Source organism: Marmota monax, unplaced genomic scaffold (genome assembly GCF_021218885.2).
Source record: "Marmota monax isolate L192 unplaced genomic scaffold, Marmota_monax_Labrador192_F-V1.1 WCK01_AAM20220418_F8-fsc00001, whole genome shotgun sequence".
Lineage (NCBI taxonomy): Eukaryota > Metazoa > Chordata > Mammalia > Rodentia > Sciuridae > Marmota > Marmota monax.
In genome coordinates, this window is record NW_026693777.1 from 16,450,617 (window position 1) to 16,471,245 (window position 20,629).

The 20,629-nt window shown below is 45.0% G+C and overlaps 1 protein-coding gene across 7 annotated transcripts in view; it reads left to right on the top strand.

The window, feature by feature from the left end:
• Slc8a3 (solute carrier family 8 member A3) overlaps window positions 1–20,629 on the top strand; it is a 134,620-nt gene that overhangs the window by 12,210 nt on the left and 101,781 nt on the right. For all 7 annotated transcript variants that reach the window (XM_046461691.2, XM_046461693.2, XM_046461690.2 and 4 more), the window contains exon 2: window positions 3,860–5,708. In XM_046461691.2, coding sequence (XP_046317647.1) covers window positions 3,922–5,708 — 1,787 coding nt within the window. In that variant the 5' untranslated portion in view covers window positions 3,860–3,921. The remainder of the gene's footprint in view (window positions 1–3,859; window positions 5,709–20,629) is intronic.

Genomic DNA, 20,629 nt, shown 5'->3' on the forward strand with positions numbered 1-20,629 from the left:
ACAGGCACATTGCTCCTAAGCCCACATCAGGCTGGAAGCGGATGGATGTACTATAACCAAATGAGATAATTTGGGGAAAATTGAGTGATCAGATCCATGTGTTTTATGTCAACTGTGTGAGAGTTTGGGCTTTACTATTTCCTGGCCTTATACATTTTGAGTAAAATGACTTAACTAAGACTCACTCTTTCAAAATGGGAACATAGGGATAAAAATATCGCTAATCTCACAGGGTTGCGATGAAAATTAAAATTTGCATTGTGCGCACAATAAATGCTAATGTATGTTCATTACTATTGTTAATATCTGTTATTTGGAGGAGTCTAAAATTGAGTCATATCCCTGAGTCTGGGTTCCAGAGAAACTAATGAGACCCTCAGGAGTTTGTCTCAATTGGTAAGTAATGGCACACACAGAAAAAAGACCACAGGTGCCCATCAGAGCTGTGTCCTCCCCCTCTGACAATCTCAGCCAGAAGCCATTCCCTGGCAGGGCTGGAAAGCACCGTGAGGCTAATCAAAGAGCATTTTCCACCTTCAATTCCAAACTCCAGGGCAAGTATTTACTAGACACACCTTACCTTCTTGCCTCGTTTTCTTTCCATTCATTCCTTTGGTTCAGTTGTTTTCGCAGGGAACTGGCCTCTGATACTGACCACAGCATAGCATAAACCTTATAAAAACCCGTCACCACAAAGTGTCTGTGAAGTCCAGGGAGAACAAAGCCACAATCCTTCTTCATCCTCCTGGTGCATAAGATAAACAGGAGTCCATGCCCCCTGTTACTCAGGATAACTCTACCACACACGTTCTGTGTCCTTTTTCTCCAGAAGGGCAGCCCTTCTCCCTCACCTGTGGATACCCCACTCCCTTGGGGGTACCACCTCCTGTCACCATGTTGGCTCTTGATGGAAGAGCCGCTCCAGCGGTCCCCACCCTCTGTCTCCTCCTGCAAGGGGCTTATCAGAATCCACAGAGTGTCAGGGTTTTCACAGATCAAGGCAAGAAGCCAGGATCTTTGTTTATCCACACTTTCCTGGTGTGAATGAGTGTCAGACTTTGAATTGGGTGTGTGTTGTGGGCGGGGGAGTCCCTGCACTCATCACAGGTTGCCAGAGCTCTCTCGGTGGGTGATGAACATCTTTATCCGACCTGCTCTTCCGCAGTCCTCATGACCTCTTGTCCTCTGAGTGAGGTCAGAGGCAGAGGCCCCAAGCACATGTTGTGATGACCCCCAGTACCTGGACTGATGAGGAATGTGGTCCTCAGCACTTGGATGCCACTCCGGGGAACACGAAACCAAGTTAATCCGCAGCCCTTTGGAAGGAAGCCTTTAGGGTTGTAGGATGTACCCTGGTGACCTGGGTCCCAGGGGGAATTTCTCTCTGAGCACAAGCTTTGGGAATTTATAGATGTCCTCCACAGCCTCTAAATCCCTAGTCAGGATTTGTCTCTGAGTTCTCTCTCTTTATTTCCAAAGCAAATGATCATAATTTAATCATAAAATGGCTACAAAGAAGGTGATGTCTTAGGAAACTTCTTTGATGGCTACATTTATTCATTCCAAAAGTGTACATTTACGGAGCACCTACTAAATACCTAGGACACCGCGATAAGCTGAAGAGATACAGCCTTATGTATTGCTCTTATTTACAGCTTTATGAATGGCTAAGACACTGATCATCTAAACACTAAGAATAAACATGTAATTTCAACGTTTTGAAAGTGCCTTACAGAAAGGGCAAACAGTAAAATGAGAGAACCTAACAAAGGGAGTTGACCATTTTTTAGGGGTGACGAAAAGGTGGGTTTTTTTTTCTTTTTAAGAGCATGACTTCAACCGAGACCTAAAGCATTATTAAGAGTTGGGAGTGCAAAGAAGAAACACTCACCTCAGGCAGGAATAAGGGCACATGCAAAGATCCTGAGGTGGGGAGTAACAACACAATGTCATTCAGGGGTAGAAATGAAGAGCATTGTTGAAATGTAGTAAGAGACAGAGGATGGGGTGGGAGGAGGAGAAAGGAGGTAGTTTCTACAATCCTTTGCAAATCAAGGTTAGGAATCTGGTCTTTGTATTAAGAGCAAGAGAAAACTATGAAAGAGCTTCAAATAAGGGGAGGATATATGTAAGTTTGGATTTTTTGGGGTTGTTTTTTTGGGGGGGGTACCGGGGATTGAACCACTGAGCCACATCCTCAGACCCTTTTTATATTTTATTTAGAGACAAGGTCTTGCTGAGTCGCTTAAGGCCTCACTAAGTTGCTGAGGCTATAGCTTGCAATCCTCCTGCCTCGGCCTCCTGAGCCACTGGGATTATAGGCATGCACCACTGTGTTGGTGATTTTTTTTTTTAAGATTGTTATGGCTGTATGGGGACAGGAAAATCAAGACTCTGCTCTCTAGCAAGAGCTGGAGTGCTGAGTGCAGTTGGGAGGCTACTGGAGTAGATTCATCCCATGAGGAATGACGGTAGCTTTGGCAAGAGAGTTGGAGGGAGAATTGGTAAGATTTAGTCCTGGGTTGGGTAAAGAGGCAGGAGGGTCAGGAAGGCTTTCAGAATAACACCTGTCATCTAGCATGTGTTCTGCCCTGTGCTGGGAGCATCTCCTGAGCCACCAGCCTCTGCCCGAAGACCATTCAGGAAGAGCATAAAAGTAACTAGCCCAAAATGGAGGAAGGTAGATGGGTAGATGGAGGTGCTATGTTCAGAGATGGGAAACACTGGCCAAAGGAGCATACACAGAGGACAAGGACTTTGAATCCCTTAAGCTGCTGCACAACGGACATCAGCATTACTCTGCTACTAGAGGGATCCCTACATGAAAGTAGCAGAGAGGGGAAATGAATAGGTTGCTTTCTTTCTTTATTTTCTTTTTTACGCTTTTGCATGGTTATTTTTATTCTTATTCTATCTCAATGAGGCAATGAGTGGAAAGACTAAGAGGAGTTTCAACTGGGTTTCTTCCTGTTCTTCAGAACTCATGCTCACCTTTTAGGGGTTTGAGGCCAGCAGGTGAGGTTGCATTTCACCCCAAAATCTTGTCTCCATTTTTATAAAAGACTTACTTGAGAGTCATTTGCATGTTTTATTAATAACAGTTTCTACTATGGGTCTCTTTCCATCTTTGGCTTTGGAACTTGAGTGGCTGATTGATCTTTCCCTTCCTGTAACAGGCTTCCTAACCTGTTCTTAAGTGTGTTACACTGGAGGGTCAGGAGCTGCTGTGAACTCTACCTGGGCACACTTGACGCAGCCTCGGTTTAGTGTGGTGCAGGTAGCGTTAACTAGGTGTTGACTTTCTTGGTTTCACAGGAAATCTCAGAATGATAGCTTGTCTCCAGAAGTTCTGCATTTGGGGAAGGATTTTTTTTTTAACCCAAGAGGGTTCAATTACACTCAAAGCAAGGTATTGTACGTTGGGAGACTAGCTCATGAAAATTCAGTTCAGTAGTTACTCTTGCAAACCCATGTAAAGCAGGAGTCTTCAGTATGATGACAACGGAGAAAATAAGGCTAAAAGCTCTAGAAGTACAAAGATTCAGGTCGTGGGCACCCTATTTTAAGTGGAGTCTAGATCAGTGGGGAGATAGGATTACAAGGTTACTGTCTAGCTTCCCATCACCAATATTCCTGGCTATTTCAAACCATTCTTCAACTGAGTCTCCCACCAGATGGTTCCGAGGACAGAGCAGCTATTTGTGCCTCCCATTGACATCTATTTTTCCAAGTGAGAGACTGCCCCATATGTCAGTGCAATATGTCTCCGGAGGTGAAGCATCCGTTTGTGTTGGTGGGAGCCTGCCACTTGCTGCCCCCTTTTCCTCATGCCTTTTCGTGCCTCTCTGATCTTTCCTAGGTCTCTGGCCTGTCAGGAGGACCATTGGTGCTGCGGTGGAAGCTAGCGTCTAAGTCTCGTGTATGGCGTGGTTAAGGTTGCAGCCTCTCACCTCTGCCTTCCTCCATTTTGGGCTAGTTACTTTTATGCTCTTCCTGAATGGTCTTCGGGCAGAGGCTGGTGGCTCAGGAGATGCGCCCAGCACAGGGCAGAACAATGAGTCCTGTTCAGGGTCATCGGACTGCAAGGAAGGCGTCATCCTCCCAATCTGGTATCCAGAGAACCCTTCCCTTGGGGACAAGATCGCCAGGGTCATTGTCTATTTCGTGGCCCTGATATACATGTTCCTTGGGGTGTCCATCATTGCCGACCGCTTCATGGCATCTATTGAAGTCATCACCTCCCAAGAGAGGGAGGTGACCATTAAAAAGCCCAATGGGGAGACCAGCACGACTACCATCCGGGTCTGGAATGAAACTGTCTCCAACCTGACCCTTATGGCCCTCGGTTCTTCTGCTCCTGAGATTCTCCTCTCTTTAATTGAGGTGTGTGGCCACGGGTTCATTGCTGGTGATCTGGGACCTTCTACCATTGTAGGCAGTGCGGCCTTCAACATGTTCATCATCATTGGCATCTGCGTCTACGTGATCCCCGATGGAGAGACACGCAAGATCAAGCACCTAAGGGTCTTCTTTGTCACTGCTGCCTGGAGTATCTTTGCCTACATCTGGCTCTATATGATCCTGGCAGTCTTCTCTCCTGGTGTGGTCCAGGTTTGGGAAGGCCTCCTCACTCTCTTCTTCTTTCCAGTCTGTGTCCTTCTGGCCTGGGTGGCAGATAAACGACTGCTTTTCTATAAATATATGCACAAAAAGTACCGCACAGATAAACACCGAGGAATTATCATAGAGACAGAGGGTGACCACCCCAAGGGCATTGAAATGGATGGGAAAATGATGAATTCCCACTTCTTAGATGGGAACCTGGTGCCCCTGGAAGGGAAGGAAGTGGATGAGTCCCGCCGGGAGATGATCCGGATTCTCAAGGATCTGAAACAAAAACACCCAGAGAAGGACTTAGACCAGCTGGTGGAGATGGCCAATTACTATGCTCTTTCCCACCAACAGAAGAGCCGCGCCTTCTACCGGATCCAAGCCACCCGCATGATGACCGGTGCAGGCAACATCCTGAAGAAACACGCCGCAGAACAAGCCAAGAAGAGCTCCAGCATGAGCGAGGTGCACACCGAGGAGCCTGAGGACTTTGTCTCCAAGGTCTTCTTTGACCCCTGTTCCTACCAGTGCCTGGAGAACTGTGGGGCCGTGCTCCTGACAGTGGTCAGGAAAGGAGGAGACATGTCCAAGACCATGTATGTGGACTACAAAACCGAGGACGGCTCTGCCAACGCGGGGGCTGACTACGAGTTCACAGAGGGCACTGTGGTTCTGAAACCAGGAGAGACCCAAAAGGAGTTCTCTGTGGGCATCATTGACGATGACATTTTTGAGGAGGATGAACACTTCTTTGTGAGGCTGAGCAATGTCCGCATCGAAGAGGAGCAGCCCGAGGAGGGGATGCCACCGCCGGCCATCCTCAACAGTCTTCCTCTGCCTCGGGCTGTCCTAGCGTCCCCTTGTGTGGCCACAGTCACTATCTTAGACGATGATCATGCGGGCATCTTCACTTTTGAATGTGATACCATTCATGTCGGTGAAAGTATTGGTGTTATGGAAGTCAAGGTTCTGCGGACATCAGGGGCCCGGGGCACAGTCATCGTCCCTTTTAGGACAGTAGAAGGGACGGCCAAGGGTGGTGGTGAGGACTTTGAAGACACGTATGGGGAGCTGGAATTCAAGAATGATGAGACAGTGTAAGTACTTTTTTTTGTTTTTCTATTCCAGTCCTCCCCAGCCCTCCCTTGCCATCTCTTTCTGTCCTTCTGTACCCTTCAAAACTCTTCCTTGTGTTTGTGTTAATGTCAAACTTTGGCTCCATCACAGGTGTGCAGGAGCAGCCAACACTACTGGACAGGTCCTGCTTCCCAATTCTCCTTTGGTTTTCTCCCTTTGTTTCTGGGCAAGGGATCCTGTGATAGGATCTAAGGACACAGAAAGTTTTGTCTTCTTGAAACTCAAAATGATGGCTGATGGGGGAAATAGGATGAAAGAAGTTTTGCAATATCAGATTTTAGAGAATTCCTGTGACTAGCAAGAGAAGGAAACTGCTTGGGCCTCCCCTTCCTCCTCTTTTCATACAAAGGACTTATGAGCTTTGAAGCCAGTCCCATACCCTTCTGGGACAGCAATAGCCCAATCAGAATAGTCTGAAAGAGGGGGGAAAACCCCCAGTGATGGCTGTTGTATTGCACAGGCAGATTTCAGGCACTTCTCCTTCAGTTTGGAAATTGAAAAATTGACTGAAACTTGGCAGAGTCTCTTTAAATGCCCATAGCCAATTTTATGGAGCAAGCCTTGCCCAGCCAGGTGAGATGAATCAATGTGGCTTCGGTATTAGTGGTATCTTGGAGAAGCAGAGTTCCCATGCCTGCAAACTGCCTGTCTCTAGTCTCAGGCCTAAGCTCCAAATTCTGGCTATGCAGTGAAGGAGAAGAGACACCTCTTAACAATTGTGGGAGAAAGCACATCTTCTGTGTTCATATCATTTCATAAGCTAGAACTCTCCTGGAGTAATCCTCTGGTTACTGCCCCATCCAGTTCTTCAGAAGCTGTAGGTACTATGCTTCTGTTGTGGTGACTACCCTAAGGTCTCTGCCCATTGAACCTTCTCACAGATTGGTCATTCTATCCTTTTCTCAGATGGATATCTTCAAAGAAGAAAGCAGAGTGGCTTTTCCTAAGATTTGCAGCTTTCTGATAGGGTGGACCTTCTGGGGAGGCCTAGAAAGATGGAGATGAGAAAACAGGAAACCTGTCTCTGAATTCCTGCTCCTGTCCACAAAAAATAAACAATAGCAGGAATTGAGGTGAAGAATAAAAGGGGGGGATGTCAGACTGCCCCAAGAACCCGTGAATTATACTTTCAGTGGGAAATTAAACCATGCAACAGTTAGGAGGGAGGGAAGCAACTCATAGAAAAGGGGGATCCATAGACCCCAGGGAAAGGTATTTGTAGAACTGCTGCTTCCCAGGTCCAGTCTTGAGACAGTACTCCAAAAGGGTTGGGTTCTGTTGGAAAATGAGCTGAAAGACCCAGGGAACTCTACCCCGTCCTCAATCTTTTCCTAATAAAGTGACTTTGGCAAGTCATTTAGTAACTCTGGAACTAAACCTTCTCCTATTCAAAGTGAGAATAAAGATACTTTCCTTGCCTGGAAGTAGGGTCAGATTCTTTTGCAGTTCCTTCCAGCTCAAGGATTTTCTGAACCCTGGACACAAATGCTCTGTGTAGGTCGTATTTGCATGAGCCAAAAAATGGAGCAGGGGATATTGTCTTCTGAAAGGAAATAGCCATTGACAAATTGATTTATTAGAGCTCTGTTTAGTCATTTTGCTGGGAAGGATAATCATTTGTTAGCATAAGTAAAAACCTGTGCCTTCCAGAGAATACTATCCATTTATATATGCTCTGGGGAGAGTGTTCATACATATAAATGAAGCTCAGGCCCTTGCTGGGAAGACAAACTCCATGAAATTTCACACATTTATGGCAATGTTGGTATGTAAGAGTTTATTGTCAGGCATCAAATAGCATCAAGCCTACAGAATATGCCCTAATTCTATGAACTCATAGTTTCTCTGATTTAGTACCTATCTCCCAATGGCATGGAAGTGTAGTTTATGAGGGATCACAGGGTTAGATCCCAATTTCCTCATTCTAGTAATAATCAATTATTTACCTAGAATCTCTGGATATGACTAAACCTTCCTCCAACTTATTTATGTTTGATTGTATAATATATTGTGGCAAATGAGTCCATGAACATTACTTCAGGGTGTCATTTGTTCCAAATGGTGTCAACCTCTTGTCCACATAGTCCAGGTTTGGGTGAGCAAATCTACATTCTTATATATTCATTTCATTATTTTTAAAATTTTCTGTGGGTTTGATCCTTTCAGGTTTCTTGAAAAAAAAATGAAAACTTGCTAATCACTACCCAGGAGATCTTCAAGTATAATTTTAGTATGAGAGATAATACAATGTAGCAAAAGAACCACAGGCTCTAAGTACTCTGGGTTAGAAATCTGCTGCTGCTGCTGACTTGACCATGTGGTCTGGGGAAATTTTTTTAACCTATGAGGTCATTTCCTCATGGGTAAAATGAGGATGGTGATCTCTCTCTCTTGTAGGGCTATTAAAACTACCATATATCTGGTACATGGTATGTGCTCAGTAAACACAGCCTTAATAGTAACATTGATAAATTAGCAATATTCTTCAGAAGAGGTCACAAGGTGATCAGGTTACTTGTATCTCTGTGCAACCCTAATTAATGAGCATGCTGGTTTTCTGGTTACCATGAAGAGTCCTCACCTAAACTCATAAATGGTCAGAGCCAGAAAGGACCTTAGAATATCTTCTAGAGTTATGCTTCTTAAATGCTAATGTCCTTATCAATCACCCAGGGATCTCGATAAGGTACAGATTATAATTCAGAAGGTCTAGGGTAGGGTTTAAGATTGTGCTTTTCTGACAAGCTCCTGATGCTGCTGGTCCCTCTTTGGATTGAAAAACTATAAAGTTCCTGACCAAACCATGAGACCCAGGAAAGAAAGTGGCTTTTCAAATGGCTTGCTTAATTGAATCATGAATGCTTTTCCTCCAGTTCCAACTTTCAACCCCAGATTTGCAAGAACACAGGCCCTGCTAATTGCAATACCAATCTGGGAACTGAAATTGAAACCTTCAGGATACTTGTACAGAAGCTGCGTGATACTGGAAACAATCTTGCTCTCTAACCCCTCCCTCTTTCTGAAGCTTTATTTGCCTACCAAGCTTGGGGTAGGCATTTTCGCTTTTGCCTTCACCTTAGTCTTCTAGATAGAATCAAGTTATTGGCAGGCTCGTGGCCTATCAGTAACACTGGAGCCATCAATAATATTGAATTAATTTGCTTGGTTAAAGGCTTTACTTCTTAAAGTTGTCCTAAACAGCATGATAGGACAGAAAAGAATGAACTTTGGAATCTGATAAATAGATGTGAACCCATCACTCAGGAGTTGTGTTAACTTTGAAGTAGTTCACTTCACCTGTCTGAATCCCAGACTTTTTTGCTGGAATGATAGAATAATATCTTTCCTGGCAGGGAGTGATAACTAAATCCGGTGGCTGGGGAATATAGCTTACTGGTAGAGAGTACTTGCTTGGTGTGCACAAGGCTCTGAAAAAGAGTATCAAATAGAAATAGGAAAAAAATGCCTCTTGAGCACAGTGATTCCCCATAGAAGGTGCTCAGTCATTCAACAAACACTTATTAAATATTTGCTATGTACTGGATACATGCCTTGGCACAAGGGATAAATTAATGAGTGAGACAATCATCTCTGAAGGATTTTACTCTCAGGAGGAGGGAATCCATGTATTTACACCAATCTAAACATGGAAGAAGGACATAGTTGAGGCAGATTCAATAAAAGAGGAACAAGAGTTCTGCTGTGTGTGTGACCCCACTGTAGTGTCTAAAGTAACCTTCATTAAGAATGTAGAAGTGAAGGGGGAGGAGCAGGGGTGTATACACGATTAACATACACCCAGGTTACAATAAGCCCTTAACATTTGCAAGTGACACTGTTGACATCTTCACGATCTAGACGAATCCCTGCTTTTGTGAATGTCACTATAACTCATGGAGATATGAGTTTTGCCTGCATGGTAATTTCACTCATTAAGCAAGTGACTGGCTCTTCTATCCCAGGCTCACAGCACGCCTCTGCAAAATAACCCATTATTGCAGCTCATGGACCTTTGGGGTCTCTGGGAATAGTCAAAGGCACAGATGTCAGCTATGCAAATGCCAAGATCTACTGCAATTAAATCGCATGGGCTTCCTTCAGAGAAGCACTCAGTATTGGCTGTGCTGCACATTTTCTAACCAAATCAAGAAAAGCTGGCAGGTATCTGACCTCCCATTTGACAAATTATGAGGTTGAGATTTAGAGAGGAAACGTGACTTGTCCAATATCAGCTAGATGGGAGAGGAAGTCAGCGTTGGAAAGGACTTTAGCATTTGCTGCACATGTACCTTTATTGGTTTGGACTTCTCCACTTTACCTTTGTTCACCAGTACAGTGTTAACTTCAGAAAGACTATTGCAATTCAGGGGTGGAAGGAAAAATACATACTCTAGAAGAGCAAATCAAGGAGTATCATATGACTAGTGGTTTGGTTTTTTTAAAAATTAGTTGTCAGTGGACCCTTATTATTTGTTTGTTTATTTGTTTGTTTATATGTGGCCCTAAGAATTGAACCCAGTGCCTCACACATGCTAGGCAAGTGCTGTACCACTGAGCTATAACCTCAGCCCATGACTAGTGTTTTAACTAAGAATAATAATATATTATGGAGTGTTTTTAATCTCTTTGTGCACTTTGAGGCTGTTCAGGAAGGAGACACTGAGTCCACAGAAGTTTTTTGTTTTAAGTCTTGATTTTCCCTCGAGTCCTCTGGTTCTGAAGGTCAAAGTTTCCTTATTCACTCACAAAGATGAAGGCAAGGGACGCTTGAACAAAGTGAGGCAGGTGAGTGAGGAGAAGCTTCCTGGTTGTCTAACCTTCATCAACTTCCCAGATGTGTTGGATGAGACAGGAATACTCATTCCTTCTCTGTTGGTTATGCCCCGTCAACTTCATAAGGAAGGTATCAGAGGTTGAGCTGTGGTCTCCAACTTATTCAGGATGTTGTTTTATTATTGTTGTTTCTAAAGAAAAACTAAGCTTCACTCCCATAATCTAGTCTGAAGTCCTGGCGGAAAGCCCATAGCATATAATTGATTGTTGAAGAAAGAGAGCTTCTTGATCTGCAAATTGAACAAGGTCTTGATATTTAAATTCTGCACAGTGTAGAAGCATTTGCAAGAGTCAAATGCTTTGAGAATTTTGCTATATAACTATAAAGGAAAGCACCAGGTAAAGATTAGGTAAATATTAGGCATGACAGTTACCACTCACAGGAATTAAATTCTGATGGCTACCACCTACTGGGTACCCAAGTAAGAAGTTACCCATAAGTAGAGAAAAATTTAAAGTTGAAAGTGGAGCTACTTATTATGGAAAATTTTGTTATTATGAAAAATTTTGTTTTTCTGAAAACTTAGTGATGGCTAGATATGGACATATATTAAGATCAACCGTTGATTTGACACCAACACCCTTACCCTCCCTAGCTGCAGGTAAGCGTGCAGAGGCACAATTTAGCTCATCTGCCCTTGCCTAAACCCTTTCAGTTACCATTCAACAGGTTGGATTCCTAAGAACCAGTGAGTTTTGATCCAGACAGAATTCTGTAGCAGGTTCTTGAGTTGGTACTTTCAAAATAAATGGCATCTTGATAGTAACTTAATACTCCAAATATGGCAGAATACGACAGTAAAATAATTTATGGATTATGAATGACTACAACTGCCATTTTAGTATTCCATTTTTTCTCCAGACCTTTTGGCCTTGATTTGTTGACCTTTTGAATTTCTCCTTGTGTTTGCCACATGACCTTCACTGACCCCACTACCATCTCTGACCTTCTTTTTCTGGATTCTGTTCATGCAGGAGGTACTCTACCACCACCATATGGGCTAATCATGACTCTGACTGCAAGTATTCATGTTCATTTACTTTATTCCCTTGCTGGTGGTACCTTACTTTCTGTTCATATGCTATTTTCTTGCACTCACTTTCTTTTGGAAACAGTCTCCGCTGCAGCAGGTGCTGAAGAGTGTCTGCTGTGGTCTCCGCTCCTCCCGCACTCAGGGCCTTCCTCCTCAAGGCCTTTGGCCACATCTGCTCCTCTAACACGATCCGGTTCCCAACATTCCCTTCCTTCTCACTACTGGCCTCTGCATTTGGGTTGCCTTCTGTCCCCTGTCTGATCTAGGCCTTCTTTGAGTGATCAAGAAGGAGCCAGGAAAGTATCCCTCAAGAAAGCCTGTCCTTTGCACAGCAAGAGCCAGCTTCACCATAGCGCCAAGAAGATGGATATCTCCCAGGAAACAAGCCACTCCCAGTGGTGCTCCATTTTCCTCCATCAACAAGCATTTGCCTGACTCTGTGGAGATAGAAAGATTTTATTGCCAGGATCCACCACAGGCTGGGACTGATAACGGAAAGCCGCAGAGGACAGAGGCAGCTCTGGGGACTGCCTTCTCTCTCCAGTGCGCTCCCTCCTGGGCCACATGGCCTCTGTCTCCTGGCTTTTCTCTGTGATCTTCTCCTTTAGCGTCTAGCTTGTAGTGTTAACTCACAAACCAAGTTCTCTTTCCATATGTGCTTTCAGCCCTTATCTGGAAAGTTCTTTATAGTTTTCTATCTCATATTCTCAAAAGAAGGAGTCTAATTTTTTTTTTCCAATTTGGTCACATCAAAGTCCACTGGCCAGACATGCGTTGGTCACTCTGTTGGTTGTCAAATACTTCTTCTGCCCACCCTACCCCAGCTCATCTACATAACTGAGTGATAGAAAATGAAGTTGCTGTGAGAATTCCATGATAAGCTATTTAAGCAGTTGTACTTAAGCACACTGGTGGGCAATGTCACTTTTGAAAGGAGTCTCAGGTGACACAGGCATCTGTCTCCTCTGAACCTGCACAGGTATGTAAGGTTTATAGAGCACTGGTTTTATAGTAGTCTGTGCTGGGACAGTAGGCTGAAAGAATAGAAGCCCCAGATCTACCACATACGTCACATTGCCTACAGACTCCACAGCCAGGATTAAAATGGCCTCTGCCCAGATCAACAGTGATGCTGAGTGGCATGAATCTCAAGGCTACCAGGGTCATCCCTTCCCCTTTACCCTTTGCTGGTCTGTCCTCTCCAGGACACTAGCGTCAGCAGATAATCTGCTCTCATTTTCAGGTGTGCTATTTGGGTACTGAGTCACGTTCAAAGCCTCTTCCTGGGTTTGGGTTTCCAGAGCAGCCTGTGTTCCAGACGAAGACAGAACGCTTCCCTGACTCTCACGCCTGCCAAGGACAGAGTGATAGCTCTCCTGTAGCCTCTCCCTCTTCCCCCTCCTCTGCTGGACAGCTGGTCATCTGGACTCAGCTGGAGCCAGCGGGCACCCCCTCTTTATCCTAGGAGCTACAATTTGAGGCCTTCCCAGGAATTCCCTAAAGTCAGAGTACTCTTCTGTATAGGTTTCACTGTGTGTGACTCTATCAGGTGTCCAGATCTTAGGACCCAGGACTGGGGTGGAAAATAGACTCTCCTTTTGTGTCAGCTCCATTCAATGAGTAGTGACTATCTGGGGAAACATGGTGGAGAGGATCTGTGAGGCTGTATCTGGGCTCAGTGGGAGACTTGAGATGGGAAGGTCAAATGTCTGCCAACCCTAGTGTTGGGACTAGAGGTAGAAAGAACTTCATTCAGTGGAGAAACTAGGAGGCTCTATTTCATTGGATGTGTCAGTATGAAATAGCTACTATGTCACCAATCCTGGGCCAGTCCTAATACCAGAAAAACCTCTTTGAATCACTCCTGACTTTATCCTACATCACACAGAACCTTCTTTATTCCCTAGATGAATCCACAGGGACGTAAATTCCCTTTGGAGACATGAAGCAGATAATTTTCTTATCTGATTAGAATCTTCCAGAGCCCCCTTCTAACCTACTGGGTTTCATAAACTAGATCAATGGTTTCCAAACCACTCCTATTACAGGTCATTTTCATTATCTCCCCCTTCCTGGGGAACCTGTGTTTTAGAAGATTATTAGCTAATAATTAATGATTTCCATTTTTCTTGTACGATATAACAAAAGATAACTAGTGTTACCATGATGAATTAATAAAATTCTAACCAAAGCAGAGAGAAGTGACATCTTAATTAACCTTTGTGGACTGTTGAAAGAATATATACTATCTAATCTATTGGGGGGGCATTGAAGAAAGAGTAAAATAAATACAGCCAAGAGCTGACTGTCAGAGAAACTAACTGGTATAAAAAGCTTTGAAAGTACTAGGTCATAATTGTATAAAGTTGTTTTCATGAGGCTAATCCTGTAGGGAGATCAGAATGTTCTGGAGAGAATGGGCACAGTTTTTGTTAAAATTGGATTCAAACCTTTGAGAAGTCTTACTATTTTCTATAGTAAGGCTGTTATTTTCTATAACATTTTATATAACATTTATATGAAACATAAATTTCTACTTTTAAAAGTATAAAGATTTTGTTATAACATTGGGGTTGCTATCAGCACTTTGTCCAGCTTAGGTCCACAGAATCTAAGAAATACAAAATAATTGACCCCAGAACACAGGACTTTTAAGATGAAGTATACATCCTCTGATTACCAAGTTACATGTGTCAGCGTTGGGATAAGGTCATGAAGCTAAAAGCAGCAGTTTCCTTTTTTTTTTTTTTTTTTTTTCAAGCAGAAGCAGCTCAGAGTGCATCCCACATTTCTTTCTTAACAGCAAGAGTTGGCTTCTCTCATTTTAATTCAGGGACAACTGAGCCCAAGGAATTCAGAAAAGGTCAAATAAACTTAATGCCCAGCCCAGAAGTCTGTATCCATCACCCTTGACTGCTGGCTCAGACCCACTCTTGCCCAAGCCAGTCCACAGAAGATTCTTGGTGTACCGCTTCTTCTCCAGGAGCTGCCAACAGATGTTGCTGTGGCTGCTGTGTGGGAAAGGGGTGAGGCTGGCTTAGGACCATGCGGTCAGATTCAGGGGGCTTCTCTGATGCTATATATCCATGGTGTCTGAAGGCAGCCAGGGGTAGGGGTTAGAGGGATGATGATAATGGAGAGCAGGAGGTCTCTGCTGCTGTCCCAGGAGAGCCCAAGCCAGCTCTTCACATCTGCGGGGCCAGAAGCAACAAGAGAGTAGAGAAGGTGTGTGTGTAGGAGGGTGTCTACCACTCAGTGTGCAAAATCAGACCTTTGGGGAGCGCATACTATGGGCTGAGCACAGTGAGAAGAGACACAGTCCCTGAGGGGGACAACCGGTATGTGTGACAGTTGCTATAGAAGAAGGAACCAATGAGGATTGTGGTCACACAGAGGCAAACCTCCTCCTGCCTTTTGTTGGGGATGCAGTTTGACGTCATCATGGTGATTCACACGAACCTTCTCCTCCAGTCCATGCAGAAGGACTTATTAAGACAAATGATCAGTCGGGCTCAGTGGCACACACCTGTATTCCCAGCAACTCAGGAGGCTGAGGTGGGAGGATCACAAGTTTAAGGCCAGCCTGGGCAACTTAGAAAGACCCTGTCTCAAAATAGAAATTTAAAAAGGGGCTTGGGATGTAGCTCAGCTGTAGAGTGCCCCTGGGTTCAATCACAAGTACTGCCAAAAAAAATAGGAGAAGGAGGAGGAAAGGAGGGGAAGGATAGCTAATGGCTTTGGCTTGAGTGGCACACGCAGATATAAGTAGAAGGTGGCCTCAGGAGTAGATGGTCCCCAGCCAGGCCACCCCGATGGTCCTCATACCAATACAGCATCCAGTTCTACCCCTCTGTCTAGTGAGATGCCTCACACACAAGAGAGCTACAGTTAATGTCTGATGCATGAAAGAACAGTGAGTGAGTGAATTTCTGGCACTTCTCTGCCTATCTACCACCTCCAGGTTGCATCAAGCATAGGGAGATCTAAGATTCGGTCATGCCTCTCAGATATCAGGACTAGAAAGGGCATACCCTTCTCTACTCTGTCCCTTCCTCGTCTCCTCCCCCAGTTTCAGAGAGACCCACATAGCCCTCTGTGCACTGGCATCCCTGAGCCCCTGCACAGCCCAACCCCTGACTGGCACCAGTGCTTCAGAGGGGCTGTTCCTGTGCAGCTGGGCTACCTCTGAGCCTGGGCTGCCTTTGATGCTCAGGAGACACTCTGGAATTCAATTAAGCATTTCCTCCAGGGAGCATGTAATTATGTCCTATCTGCGCCTTGTAATGACAGCCCCCTGCCACTGCACAGGGAGCCGCCCCGCTCAGCTCAGCTGCCCAAAACCTTTCCCTGGGAGGGAACTAATCTGCTTAGCCCAGATTGGACACACTTCCCCGAATGCCTCTGAAATGAGTCTGCACTAGCAGAGCAGGCCTGTCTTGCAGGAACCAAGTGTCCCCTCAGTCCTGCTGTGCTCTTGGCCAGGAGCTGCTCTGTCCAGGGTTGTCCTTTATGTGTGAGAGGCCAAGAGAGCGGGAGAGTTCCACTCTCTTCTCGTGGCATATTCCCATGGCCATCCAGCCCTCCTGGGAGTTGGGAAGGAGAGAAAGAAGATTGAAGGCTTTGCCTGTGTTCTGTTAGCTTGGGGATTATGTACTCATTTCTGTAGCTACTATAACAAATTACCACAAACTTGGTGGGTTAAGACAACTGAAATTTATTATCTCAAGTTTGAAAGCTGGAAATCAGACTAGTTGGGCACAGTGGCACACACCTGTATTCCCAGCAACTCAAGAGGCTGAGGTGGGAGGATCACAAGTTTAAGGCCAGCCTGGGCAACTGTGTAAGGTTGATTGAGTCATCCATAGCATTTGATCTAAGTAGTTCATGTGCTGAATTTGGGAGGGAGGGGTGCCTACTCTGTCATAAGCTGTGAGAAAAGTTGCCTTAGTTCTCTGTGTGATTCTCTTTGCTTGATTCCTGTGCAACTTTTGGGTGCATGGGGTGTGCCCCAGTCTGCTGTGAACACTGCTCAGGGGTTCCTCTCTCCAACCACACTGGGAAGCACAGCCCAGGTTCATTTGATTCTTCTTCTTGAGAAACCCCAAAGGTTTTCTTACCATTAGGGAGGCTCTGCCCCAAATCCCTATGACAAACAGTACTGTGTTGAATAGTGTCTGTTCTTCCCAAATTCACATTCATGACAACCTCAGAATGTGGCCTTATTTGGAGGTAGGGACCTTGCATATATAATTATTTATGATAAGGTTACACTGGATTAGGGGAGGCCTCAGATCCTGTGACTAGTGTCCTTATAAGAATGTAATGTGAAGATGCAGAGGGATTAGGGGGTCATGTGACAGCAGACAAAGATGGAAGTGATATAGCCAAGGGACCTCAAGAATTGCCAGTAACCATGAGACACTAGGAGAGAGGTATGGAACAGATTTTCCCTCAGAATTTCTAGAAGAAATTGAACCTTCCAAGGCCTTGATTTCTGATTTTCCAGCTTTTAAAATTGAAACAATAAATTTCAGTTGTCTTAACCCACCAAGTTTGTGATATAGCTACAGAAATGAGTACATAATCCCTGCCCAACACTTCCTCCACACTTCACTGTGTGAGTTGGGACCTCACAGTTATGGTCCCTAAGGTCTGAGGAGGAGAAGAGCTTCCTGGGGGTTTGTTGTCCCTCAGGACATGGATTCTTGGCCCTCAAGGCAGGAGGAGGCCAGAGCTCATTGTTATATAAGTTCTCTAATTGCAAACCTCTTCAATTCCTGTTTGCAAATAGATGCAGGTCCAAAAAAAAAAAAAAGAAATATTCAACCTTCTCTAAGTCACACATCAGGGTAAGTTTAGTCACTTTGTTACAGCTGCTATAATGGCCTCCACTGCCATCATGCCACCTCCTCAGTCCTGGTGTCTTCACAATTTTTAAAAACTGCCAACTGCTCCTGCCTGAGCCCTAGGACCTGCGTTCTCATTTCTGCTCTTCCACCCTTCCAAACAGCTACACTCTGGGCTACTGAACACAACCTCCTACAGTGAGGTTCATATCTTTCACCTTGTGAGTGGGAAGATAAAATAAGGCCTCTTCTCCAAAGCCCCTCTCTTTTGGGGGGAGGGGGCATACTGGGGTTTGAACTCAGGGGCACTCCACTGAACCACATCCCCAGCCCTATTTTGTATTTTATTTAGAGACAGGGTCTCACTGAATTACTCAGCACCTCACTTTGCTGAGGCTGGCTTTGAATTCACGATCCTCCTGTCTCAGCCTCTTGCTGCTGGGATTACAGGCATGCACCACCATGCCTGGCCAAAGCCCTTCTCTTTTTGCAGTTCCTTGGTGCTGTGCAACTGATCTTGAACCTCGGGTGTTACCTGCTTGTCCTGAATATACAGATATGTTACCTCCTTCCCTCTGCAAAGGGAGGCAGGCCTGGCTGGGGTACAACTGAAAATGCCATGGGCAATCTAGGGGCAACTGAGGCCTCAGCCAGCCTATGATGAAAGGAGGGCATTACTGAGAGGTGGGTAGGGGTGCTGATTGAGCATCGGGGAACTGGGAAAATTTTGCTTTATTGTCACAGTGAACTCACCAATAACAGAAGTATAAAAGCGACTATGTGGATTGAAGCCCATATAAACATAAGTGTTAATAGAGCAGCAGGATTAAATGCATGGACCTTGCATTTCTGTTGTCAGAAAGAGGAGGTGGAGTCCCAGTTCGGCTGCTTATTGGTGGTGACCTAACCTTTCACTTGACTCGTTTGCACAGTGTGGCTACTGATGGTGCTCAACTCAGGGTTGTGGTGAAGACTGAATATAATCATACAGTAGAAAACAGCACAGCGCTTTGTCTTGGTTACTCATCGGGGTATGATATGCTAGGTATTAGTTAAGTCACTGGTAGAATCTCAGTTGTATCCCAGCTGTTCTGACCTGCCTAGACCAGCGATCACTCTTGTTTCCCCATCAGTAATTGGATTCCCTCCTTATCCCCAAGGTTAGTTTTTAGGAAGGGACAGATGATCTAAAGATAGAAAGTCAAAGAATATTGTCTAGAGGAAGGTGGAGCAAAATGTCATCATTGGGGTTTTCTTTGACAGTGTCAGAGAACATGACAGGCTGTTCCCTAAGGAGAGAGCAGCCCCAGGCCAGGGCACAAGGTGACCTTGAGACTGAGTCCTCTGCATCCTGATGCGGGATTCATCTGGCTTGCTTGGGAGATAATGAGAAAGTAAGAAGGAATACAGAGAGGGAAGGAGAATAAAAGGAGAGAGAGAGGAAGAAAGACTGGGAGGGAGGATGGGCAAGGTCTTCTCATCTCAACGATAATTACATGTGAAATCACTTGCCAGTGGGACTCTGGGGCTGGAAAAGCTACAATAATTACAGGACAAGCTCCAGAGAGCTCCCGGGCATGTCTCTGAGCAGCACACAGGCAGTGTGGAGACCTGTCTCACTGAACCTACCTCTCAGGGCCTACGGTGGGTACACCTTTCACCTCAGAGCCCATCCATAACCAAGAGGATTCCACAGATCTACTATGGCTTCTGAGTGGAGTCACACTGATGCGCTTGTGTGTTGCAAACCTTCAGATGGAGAGGCCTGCTCTTGATGGCTAAGTGGTCCTCAGCAAGACCCTCAACCCTCTCATTGCTCTGCTGGTTGGGGAGGGGGTTGGCCTACCTCATGCACCCCCAAAGAGGAAGTTCCCTCACTAAAGAATTTATTTATTTTTTCCCATCTGATTCTAGTTTTCAATAAGGCAGGGCCATATGCCTTTCCTTTTCATTTTTATATTTGGAGAAGACTCACTCTTGCCTTCATCTTACCTAAGGAAGACAGTTTCCTATTGTCTTACAAAGTGTCAAATAATAATATTGCCATTCATTTAGTACTTACAGTGTGCCAGATACAAGAGTGTGACATATTATTTATGAACCTTACCCTAAGCCTGCAATGGAGGAACAACTTCCCAGCCCTGAGCACTCTGCCTGGGCTTTCCCTTTCACAGCATGGTCTGTCACAACATTGGAAACTGTCATTTGAAGGTTAGGTTTGGGTTTCATTGGTGTTCATCCTTCCCATGGTTGTGCAGAGCCCTTACCTGTAGCTTCCCGTGTTTGGAACTTGAAAGCGATCACTGACAAGGCTCCTCCTGGCTCTCAACACCTAGTTGTTGGATTTGGCATTGATAGTGGCCCCCTCACCTCTCTTCCCACTTAAGAAGTCCTTCCCTGCAGAATGCTTGGCTTCTTCCCTGCTGCTGGCCACTGACTTGGCCCTGGTCTAACCGCTGGGTAAACCTCGTCCCTGCACATGCTAGTTAAGTCATATGTGATTGCTATTTTTGAACATCAAAAACATAATCACATTGGCAATTTTGTGTGGTTTGTCCAACACTAGGTCCCAGTGTTCTATGAACTCTGCTGCCCCCAAACCCCACAGGCTATTCCCTAAACCAGAGGAGTTAAAATACTTGCTCATACCCACCTCTCCTTCATCAGAGAGGCCCCCCACCTTTCCCACTGGACACAGTTGCTGCCACCTCCCAAGGCCAGAAATTCCCTTTGTGTCAGTCCTTGGCTGTTATATCTGAGTGTCTTCCATTTCCCTTTCCTCAAAAGAAAAAAAAAATGATTCCCTTCCACCTTCACCACCCCTATGCCAACCAACAAGCAATAAAGCAAAGAGACAACAAACAAAATGTGGTATTATGTGGTATGAAGGGAAAGAACATCAGTTTTGGAGGCGGGTGGACTTGCCACTTCTCAGCTGCATGTTTTGGTTTTCTATTGCTGTGTTACTAATTGCCATGAATGACACAATTTCTTTTCGGTCAATTTCCATAAATCAGTAGTCTGGGCATAACTTAGCTGTGGTTAAGGTGTTGGCTGGGCATGTTCTCCTATCTCAGTCTTGGAGGGTCCTTTTCCAATCTCAGGTGGTTGTTAACAGTACTAATTTCCTTGGACTCATGGATTGCTTTTTTATGGCCAGTAGGAGAG